Raw genomic sequence first — 10684 nt, 5'->3', positions numbered from 1 at the left:
CGCCCCGCGGGGGACCCGCTGCGCGGGGCTGCTCCCCAAAGCCGGAGCGGGGCCGCGCTCCGCGCCGCCGGCTTGCTGCGCACCTCGGAGGCGCGGGCCGCGAGTGTCGCGGCGGAGAGCGGGGCACGATCGCATCGCCCGCGGCTGCAGCCCGCGGCCACGGCTGCTCCTGCCTCCGGCGGCCCCAGGCGGCCCTTGCTGCCCGCTGTAGCTCGCTTAGCGTGCTCCGCGCGCGGATTTGACAACGCTTGTCCCTGACGGGGTAACCAAGAGACTGAATTTCTCTAGTAGGAATAGAACACTTTACACTTCTACTTGATCCTTATGCGAAAGTATTCACTCCTTGTTTTCCCCATTTGAACCTTTCAGTGTTGCTTGTTGATCCTCGAAATACCCCGTAAGAGTTAATGACATAATTGCATAGAAATCACAAGGTATAGTATCTATGACTCTGCAGGTTGCTGTTTTTGATGATGTCACACTGAGAAAAATTGCACAACAACCATGCACACGAAGCAAATAACAGATTCTGGCCTTAGCTGCTGTGGGTATCCAACACAGACTTTTATTTATTTATTTATTTATTTATTTATTTATTTAAATAGGGTATTGTAATCCACACAGCATAGGAATTGTTTCCACAATTGTTTTCACAGTCTCAGTTCTGTTTTTCATAAAGGAATGCACAACATTTTATCCATTTCATTTTACTGCTGAAAATTATACATTTATAACTGCAAAAATGAACTGTTGCATATGTATCTCAGACGCTCATTAGAGGAACATTCATACCATGGTAGGCTGTATTCAAACAACTGTAAGGGATGATGTAACTTTTAATTCTATAACAAAAATCTTTTTTCTTTTCTTTCTTTTTTCTTTTTTCTTTTTTTTTTTTTAAGACCAATTACTTCTACTTTATTTGAAAATAAGACCTAAGTTGAGACACCGTTTACATTTAGGCATTTTTTGATGCAGGAGGCAGCACTGCAGCTGCTCCTCCCAAATTCCACTGAGAATTCCTCCAGAGCTGCACTGTGCACCCCTACTGCATAGTCATACACATCATGCATAGATCATGCACAGTCATATATCAATAAAGGTGAAAAGAGCATAGGCGATCCCTTCTACAGCATCATTTGTTAACCCTAACCCTAACCTGCCTCACAAATTCCATCTGTCACTCTGCCTTGGGCAGTGCCAGTTCTCTCAATTCCTGGCTTTCATGTTTATCAGGTACTTAGTAGCACATTCCCATTCAATAATTTCCCTGAAATTAGGTTTGCTAGTTCCTGTTCTTTTAGCTGGTTCTCCTATCTTGGTTTTTGGCCTATGGGTTATTTGCCCTTAGGTTAATGATACATAGAAACGCACTTCGCCCTGGTGAATCTGCATCATGTTATGACATCTGTGAAACTGCATGCTCATGTAATCAAACACCAGAATACCCAAAGTGATGCAAAATCTTTGGGCCAGAGAGAGAGACAGAGAAAGCGAGAGCAAGGATGTAACTTCAGGGAAGAAGGATAAAGGACTATCCTGAAGTTCAATGCTTGGTCTGATGATGTTTCTGTATTTCATGCTATGCAAACCCTGTGGAAAGCACAGGGAGCCCCCATTCATATATGAACACTATGAACTATATTGTCATCCATTCTCTCCTTCCCTTTGATAATGCTTCACTGAGAGGCAGAGAGGAAACCAATACTCCGGTGGTTAAAAAAGCCTTGGGAAACGGGAGTTTGGTCTTTATCCGCAGGGATTCGGCTTCCTGGACCAATGCTCCAACCAAAAGACTGGTCCAGTCAACAGGACCTCTGCCTGCAAGAGATACTCACCCACTGAGGTGCCAAGCAGATAGGGCGACCTTGCCTTTCATTAGGGTGCAGGTCACAGTTTCTCCCCTGGCTTATTTAGTGTATTATTATGATGAGGATTATGAGGATTAGGATGATGATTGTTATTGCTTGAATTCATGAATGCTATTATTAGGCACTTTGTAGTGTATTTTAAGCCTAGACATGTAGCTTGGGGCTGAAGATTTCTGCCTACCATTACAGATCGAATTTGTGGGCAAACAGAAGACAGGATTTAAGAGGCCAGAGTCCTCAGGCTATTGTACCAAGCAGTTGGATCACACTTCTTCCCTCCAGAACATCAGCCTGAAGAGAGTCTAGCTCTTCAACTCAGCAATGAGAGTTTATGCCACCTCTTCCAAACACTGGGACATGATTCCCTTTACCATTTCTATTAAGTCCCCAGTCACCCTTGTTTGCAGAAGACTGTAGAACTGATGTAAATTAAAGTGATCAAGAAGATAATAATGTGGATAAAAAGGCATGCCTGAGGGAAAACTGCCTTACAGAAGTGCAATATTGTGCACTAATGTCATGAAGCACTACTTCCTATATTCTTGTTTAAAAAAAAATAAGGAAAAAAAAGTTTTGTATCCTCTAAGGTCTGCCTCTGAAAACTCAAATTGACTATGGCACTTAAAGATCTGCCCCTTTTATTTCCTGTGAATGTTGCTGGCATCTTTGAAAGAGAAGGTTTGCACATAGTAAACCCTTTGGGTTAGAGCCAGAAGGAAAAATAAGTGTATGTTTATTGCAAACATAACTCATATGGCTACTAAGACATATACAGCAACGTCACCACCTAACGCAGCAGTTCCCCCACGTTGATATGGAAGATGAAGCTTCCAAGCCCAGTCCAGGGACTTGATGGAGCCCTGTGTGCCAATGGGCCTGGGTAGCAGGCTCATTCTGGGGCTGTGGAAGAGTGCTGCAGCCTCCTGCACTCGTCAGGGCTGGGAGATCGGGTTCATCCCTCAGTACGGGGCAGGCTTTGTGCCACACTGCTACCTACACTGCGATCCACAGAAAGCCTGAGTCTCATTTGGTCTGATCTTCAGTTTTAGTTGAAAGACACTACGCTGTGTGAAAGGTGTGTATGTTATAAATAAAATACAAAATATTGACACTTGTGCACTGCCTGTGAGAAAAAAAAATCCCTTTTCTTTCAATTTGCTATATTTATAAGAGAAAGTTAAATAAAGTCCTGCCTAGACTTTTCTCTGCTGCCAATATTTACTGTGTAGTTTTCTATTTGGAATCCTTCTCTTTGAGGTTTCCTGTTTCAGGCTTGGAGAGCTCTTAATGCATTTTAATTCCCAAGAGCCACCAAGGTTATTAGCTCTGTTACCAAGCTGGCTTTGAGGAAAAGACATTTCTTTTTTACTTTAACTTTGCATATAGCTTTTCACAACCAGAATATGTAACTCCCATCTCCTTTTTTCTCTTTTGCTCCTTCATTTTACAATGTTGAAGCCCTTCATGCCCCCTTATTATTCAGATAATAACAGTGACATGTTAACAATTTTCATTCAGTCTCAATGATATATATATAGAAATATTTCTCACCAACAATTATTCCATGAGAAGATGCAGAACAAGGACACTCAGGGCACTGTGGGTGTTCGTAAATCTTACTGATTAAGGCCCAAAATCTAGTAAGGGAAAGTGTGAATGAATGGAGATGTGTAAACAATGTGTCTGGACTGCATCCTTAACAAAGCCGACAGAAAAGGCACTGCCGAATCTAGCTGTTGCTAGGCATTTAGAGTGAGTGCGTGTGTGATGATCACATGCTGGAGAAACCTTAAAACCAAACAAAAAAAGCTGTGAGTTTGCGCCCAAGCTTGGAAGAAGGTGGACTTTTTCCAATAAAGTGTTAATTCTACTCAGTGAGGTTACAAGGAGTTAAGTCTCACCTGAAGCAGGGACTACATCCCTGCTAACAAACACCCCAAGGACTCTGGCACAGGAGCCAACTGGCAATGAACACTTTGTGTCCGTGCTATTAAGCTCTCTTAAGCTTCAGAACAGGCTGGTCACGTCTGAAGTGCCTACCAGAAGAGGTACCTTGCTAATTCCTGAATTGTGCCCCGGCCAAAATCTGTGCCAGCAGCTGTTCGACCAATTAACAGCACAGATGACTGAGCTACTGTGCCCTAGAAAGTTTCCCAGCACTACTGAATTTAGTAACACAGATGTAGTCTGACAGGCTTAATGTTAAACATCTAACTTAGTTATTTACGACTTTCTTTAGTCAACAGTGTGATTCATTCAACCTTCCTTAACCATCTATTTTAGGACGGAGAAACTCAACTTCTAAAAACAGTTTTTGTCTCTCTAGATAGTTAGACATGGAGCTTAAGTTTTCTAATGACTAAATTCCAGTCATGTATCTATGTCTTCATATTATTATGGCTATTGCAACATCTGGAAAGCAGAAACAAGAAAACTAAAACTCAGAAGAGTTTATGTAATTTATTTTGGGAGCCTCCTAAGTATGACAGCAGTAAAGTTGAAGTGCAATCTCGGGAAATAAGAACAAACATATCTACCATGCTATCTTATCAAGCATTTCTGCTGTCTTCATAATCCCACGTAAAATAAGGCTAAAACTATTTTTTTAATTACTCACTGCCATTTATATAATAAAGTTAGTCACTATGCAAAGGCACTATGCACTATGTTACAAGTGTTTTTTGTCTTTTCTGCCTCATCTCAAAGTACAAAGATGCTGTAGGCTAGATAATGCTTTGGGTAACCTCCTCCCTGAAGAGTAAAGACTCCAGAATTGCAGAGAACAGTGTAAGACAAAAGTGTGTAGAAATAAAGTGAGGATTTGATTTGCACAATGACTATGAGCAGCAGCAGAGGGTTAACAGAAACTGCTGTTGTCCAGGAGGCATTTGCAGATTTGCCAGGTAGGCTTTGTTCTTTCCTCCTCTACATTTGATTCTAAAATCAGTACACCTTCAAGATTATGTTGTAGAGAGAATTAACATAGACATCTCTTATGCTAATACCTTAGCAGTAATTCTTCAGGAATTAAGAGTAAATATGTATTTGCTTTATATGTCCAGAGGTGATATGATGGTGTATTGGTTATCATTTCGCTCCTAACTGAGGAAACCTTAGTTTCACTTGGCTCCTGTGTTTTGCCTCTTGCTTTTAGACTAGTTCAAGTTACAAATTAGAAATTCACAGAACGAACACTGCAATAGATATGATCAGATAAGATCACTTACCAGCTGATACTTGGATTTCAGATAAAGTTCCAATGGCCCAGTAACCTTGTGATATTGAGCAACTTCTTGCAGATACCATTAGAGCAAAAACTTTCATCATGCTACCTGCAGAAATTAGTAGGGCATAAAATGCTAAGAAAAAAAAACCCAAACCTCCAGTGACACTTCAAGTAAGGAGAAGTAATTCTGTTCATGCACATGAATTGGGAGACCACAGTGGTTTTTGTACCACAACCACATTTAACACATTTGAGAAACTGCAAGAAAATTGAGTGTAATGATAGTAGGACCATTAAGCTGGATAGAGGGACTTGGGATTTATTAACGTGGCGGAGAAATCCTTGAGTGGCCTGTTTCGTAGTTTTGGGAAGTCAGCACATTCCTGTATTATGGTTTTCCCTGTAGCTACTATTCAGGCCTCAGATTTAGAGGACTGTTATTACAAAATAATGTGAATGGCAAATACTTTGAATTCTTCTAACTGTTCCATATAGATTGACTAGTTCGCTTTAAGAAATAAACAACAAAAAAACTTTACTCATTTATTTTCTAGTAATTAAATGTCTAGCAGTTCGGTTAATCACTTTTCAATCTCTTAAAATACTTAAACTACTGATTTTTCCAATTCATCCATTTTGTTCATTCAGTTACATAAATCAGGTGAACTAAGTATGTAAATAGCTTGGCATGAAATGAACAGGGCTGGCTGAATAGACTGTCTAACGGCAAACTTCGGGCTAAGTAACAGTAAAAGAGTTGGAGTGTTTGGAGAAAAATTAAAATGAATGCAGTTTCTGCAGTTTCACTCTACAGACCACTCGAGTGATTACAAAGAGATTTCTTCTCTGAGGCTTCAGCTAGGGTTATATATCCCATTTGGAATACCATGCTTCAAGAAAGATGTGAGAGGGAGGGTGAGAGTCCAGATGAGAAACATGGAATGATCAGGAGTCAAGAAAATCACTGCATAGAAACAAGACAAACAAAGTAAATCACAAAAAAATACAGCAGAGAATAAAGTGTATGAGTATATTCAGCTTACTCATCTCTATTCATCTGTGGATATGGTCATACCTATACATCAGCTGCAGCAAGTGATTAAAAAGCAAGGTAGTAGCATGAGGCATTAGAAGAGACTGCCTATATGCGCTGTGAAAAGGTTAATCGTTTCTCATATCTGTCTACCCAAATACCTACCAGGGACAAGTAAGTACACTTACTCCTGCTTTTGGATAGGGGAAGTGTTTCCATTTCCTGATTCTGCTTTCCTTGTACTGTCTGACTTATTAGTAGCAGGTGAAGTGCTGCACTCGTGACAAGGCAGGGACTTAAGAACAAGTGTCACCTCTCAAAATCTGACAGCCATTAAAAAAAAAGTGTAAAATTGGAGTTATTGGGGAAGTTTCTTCTGCTAAGAAACAACACAGTGTCTAACTAAGGGAAAGCAGAGGACAAGAGGAAATGGCCTTGAATTCTGCCAGGGGAGGATCAGATTAGGTATTAGGAAATATTCTACACAGAGTGTATCTTGTGGTATTCACCGTAAGAGAGGTGAAACACTGGAACAGACTGCCCAGGGAAGCGGTGGAGTCACCGTCCCTGGCAGTGCTCAAGAAAAGTGTAGATGAGGCACTTAGGGACATGGTTGAGCTGGCAGAGTGGTGAAGCACTTAACGGTGGGACTCAATGATCTTGAAGATCTTTTCTGATCTTCTGGCCTCCCCTAATGATTCTGTGAGTCTAAGAAATCATTAGAAAGAGACATGTAGGAGCAAACTGTGATAAATAACTAAACACAATTCAAAGAACATGCTGAACCCTAAATTAACATATAATTCAAAGACCTCAATGAATAAGTTTTTTCAGGGTCAAAAATACATGTAACAGATAAGGGCAAACAAGACCATTACCATGACTTGGCTTGACAGGACTGTTAATTTTTAAGTGACAGAAGGATAAAGCTTAACAATGACCTACAATGGTCCTTCACCTCAAGATCATAGTGTTTTGTTTTCGTCCTTTATTTTTCTTGCATCACTACACGTATTTGCACTATACCAGGACAGTAGTTTCATTTGCTAGGATCAAGTGAGGTGAAAGACTGCAATCAAACATTCTTTAGAGAGGGCCAGACTAGTAGCTTATCTTAGGCAAACAGGCTGCCACACACACGAGCAACCTGCTTGCACTTGTAAAGCAGGCAGAAGGGACATATTAAAAACCACTGAAAACAAAAACCTAGAAAAAAATGCAGGTATCTTTGTCCTTGTATACCCTCTAGTGGCTGTACAGGGTTACAGAAGCTTTACAGTATACAAGGAGGCAGAGCTGCCTTCAAAAAGCCAGGCACAGAGCACTCACCTCCACGTAAGATTTGTTAAGACGACTCACTATAGAAAGATTGTTTAAGATCGGCGTTTTGAATAGGCTAAAATACAGATTCAAATGTTTATGTTTGGAACAAATTCTACATTATTAGCTGAATGCAATAAACTTGAATATAAGCCTTCCACATGAAAAAAATCATGAAACTATTCATGTTAACATTCATACATTCATGACATTATCATACCAAGCATTTGACATGCAGTGAAGCTACAGCAACATCAGTAGGGTATGCTGAACATTTGTTCTCCTCAGGTCCTGAAAGGCTGGAAAACTCTTTAACACACCAGTTGAAGAGGCTATAAGAGCCACCCAGACTGCGCATGCAAGTTGCATGAAATGGCAACAATCACTCCAGTGTGATGGACAAGCACACTTCAGGCCATTTTGATCGTACTTGCTGAAGAACCAAATGAATGTATTATATATTGAATATAATCCAGCATAATAACATTCTTCAAGCGAACAGCTAACATTTGATTTCATTCAGCTTCAGAACTGTTCTCCCACCCCAAAAAGTAAAAGTACCGCCACATCAGTGTACTAAGTCCTCTCCAGGATGAAAGAAAAAAATCCTCATGACTTTAGTAAGACTTACCAAAGGAAGAGAAAGTGCATTCTTTCAAGAACATGCAAATGACAAAGCAGAAAAACAAAACAGCCCAAAGGAATGTATACAGAATAGGCTTTTAGCATTCCAGTGTATGGCAGTTTTATTAAAAGAAAGATGCAACAGCTTTTGCTAGTTGTTAAGATGTATTGAAAACAAAAACACCTTGTCCCTGACAACTGCTGGAGTGCTCACTTTTTAACAATATATTACACAATGTTAACTGGTGTGGTGTGAGGGAAGCAAAAATATTTCTGAGGCATATCATCACACTGATGATATAAGTTTAGAATTGAACAAATATAAATGTGGTATTTGCACAGACAATGTAAAGAAGGCAGAAGGTGAAATACTAAAACTATATACAAATACCCAAGTATTAATTATAAGAAAAATTCAAGATATCTTCTAGAAATTACATCAGATAATGCATGTTAAAGATGAAGTCTTCACAAAGAAAACCCACACCTAACACGTGCATGTCAGAAATGAACTGAAACACGGTCCATAATATGCAATAAATATCCCTTTTAATAAGAAATAGCTCTGTCTTCAGTAGAGAGCATTCAGTGACAGAGCAGTCCGGTCCTCAAGACATTAACAGTTTCCCTTCAAAAGCAGCAGCTGGGAGCTTAGCAGCAAGAGACGGCTCTGTCCTACAGCTGGCACATGCAGATTTCTATATCCCAGATGGCACTAGAAGATAGTTACATGATTGGATAGTTTAGGTAGGTCCTCTTTCATGCTATTCACCTGAATTATTTTTATAAAAGTATACTCATAGTCAGAAATGTAAAAAGAAAAAAAAATCCTTTCTCTTGTATGTCTATAGTCAGAATTTCTGAAGGTTAGGGCCTTTTCCGTTTCTGAAGATCACAGCTAAACAGCTGTATTGCCTGTCAGTCATCCCCATGCCTGCGTTTTGCAATAATGGAGTACAAGCTTCCCATCACTTCCAAAACACTGCAACGAGAAAAAAAAAAAGTTCAATTACCCACAGGCTAGAGCATACATGAGACATACCAACTACAAACTAATTTGCCTTGAAGTTGTGTTAATTGTAAGAAAACTCATAAATGGAAGGCATGATAACATGGCGCATGGCAAGGATTACTTTTCCAGATAGTACTTGAAATAATATCACTTTAAAACATATTAATACAGATCCGTTAACATCAATTATATTTCATTAAATCCAAGCTACTAGTAGCATAACGATGGATGACAGCAGGTTCTAAAGAGACAGAAACAGAGCAACAGATTCTATTAAGTACATTTAGAGGCAATATGTAAAATGAAAGTCACCTCATAGAGGGTCCCAACTTCCTGGTCTGGTGATGGAGCAAAAGATTGGTTCACATATATAAACTGCAGGGAAAGAAAAGAGAAGATGAAAAAACTCCCTGTAAGGTACCTAGAAGAAACATTCTTTAGCCAACAGTGAGTAAGTGGGGATACTCTTTTTCCATTTATTTTTAAATAAAGACAATTTTAATCTTTAAAAACGTGATATATTTATCCTTTATTCCCTATTTATCTTGTTCCTATTGGCATCAAGCTACCTTTGGTTAACATTTTCCCTCTGGCACAGAAGGTCAACACAACTATCAGGATGGGTGTGGATGGGAGAAAGGAGGAGACAGACAGGAAGAAAACCTTGAACTACTGGCCATTAGGTGAAACAGATTTTTAGTAAAGTAAATCTACTTTAAATAAGCAGATTCAATAGCCAGCAGACCCACTGATTTTATCTGATGCTTTAGCTATGCAGTTGCTACTCTTAACTTTACCTTAAATAAAAGCTTTGAAGGGTATGGATTTTAAGATTTTGCTGTTAATACTAATGCGACAGCATTTGCATTCGTAATGACACAGCTGCTCCTGTGTCATACCTATTACAGCTTTTATTTTACCGGAGGCGCATCAGGATATTTTATGAGGACAGGAGTCAAACAGCAGCAGCACGGGGCCTGCCAAGTGCCAAGTATTTCCAGAGCGCCCCACTTGAGGAGAGGGAGTCTCGGGGCGCCCGTACCAGCTGCTCGGAGGCCACGAGCTTGAGGAACTTCTTGATGAAGTCGACGAGCCCCTGGATGGTGCGGGTGCGCTCCACCGCCCACTTCTTGGTCTTCATGATGGGGGTGTCGCCCACGGCCTTGAGCAGCACGTCGACTGCGGGCAAAACGGCCGTTAGCGCAGGCGCCCCGCCCCCCGCGCCCCATTGGCCCCGGCCGCCCGCTCCTGCCGCCCATTGGCCGCCGCGCCTGCCCATCACGGCGCCCCTACCCGTCCCCAAGGATCCCCTCCCCCCCCCGCCTCGGTTACTTTTCTTCTTGGCGTCGCCGGCGGGTTCTTCGACGCCCGGCGAACCGGCCGCGGCGCCGCCCGGCTCTGCGGCTCCCGCCACGGCGCCGCCCCCCTCCGGGGGCTCCTCCGCGCCCTCCCTGCGGGCCTCGCACGGCGGGGATGGGGGAGGCTGCTCGCCCGCCTCCGCCATGCTGCTTGTGGGCGCCACCGGCGGAAGTGACGCCCGTGAGTGGCGTCGGCGAGCGCGCTCGACGAGGCGGTTTGTCCCTCGCGGGCCGCCGCCC

General features: G+C 41.7%; 1 protein-coding gene across 1 annotated transcript; it reads right to left on the bottom strand.

Annotated features, from left to right (window-relative positions):
- Positions 1-7839: 7839 nt before the first annotated feature.
- Positions 7840-10590, bottom strand: ATG12 (autophagy related 12). Its single transcript, XM_026052859.1, has 4 exons — positions 10419-10590; positions 10129-10265; positions 9399-9461; positions 7840-9056 (listed from the first exon to the last, which is right to left on the bottom strand). The coding sequence occupies exons 1-4, from the start codon at positions 10588-10590 to the stop codon at positions 8997-8999; spliced, it is 432 nt and encodes a 143-aa protein (XP_025908644.1). The 3' UTR covers positions 7840-8996.
- Between the last annotated feature and the right edge of the window lie 94 nt (positions 10591-10684).

Source organism: Nothoprocta perdicaria, unplaced genomic scaffold (assembly GCF_003342845.1).
Source record: "Nothoprocta perdicaria isolate Ctin4 unplaced genomic scaffold, notPer1 scaffold_92, whole genome shotgun sequence".
NCBI lineage: Eukaryota > Metazoa > Chordata > Aves > Tinamiformes > Tinamidae > Nothoprocta > Nothoprocta perdicaria.
The sequence above is the reverse complement of the archived record's forward strand: the minus strand, read 5'-3'. Positions and strand labels throughout refer to the sequence as shown.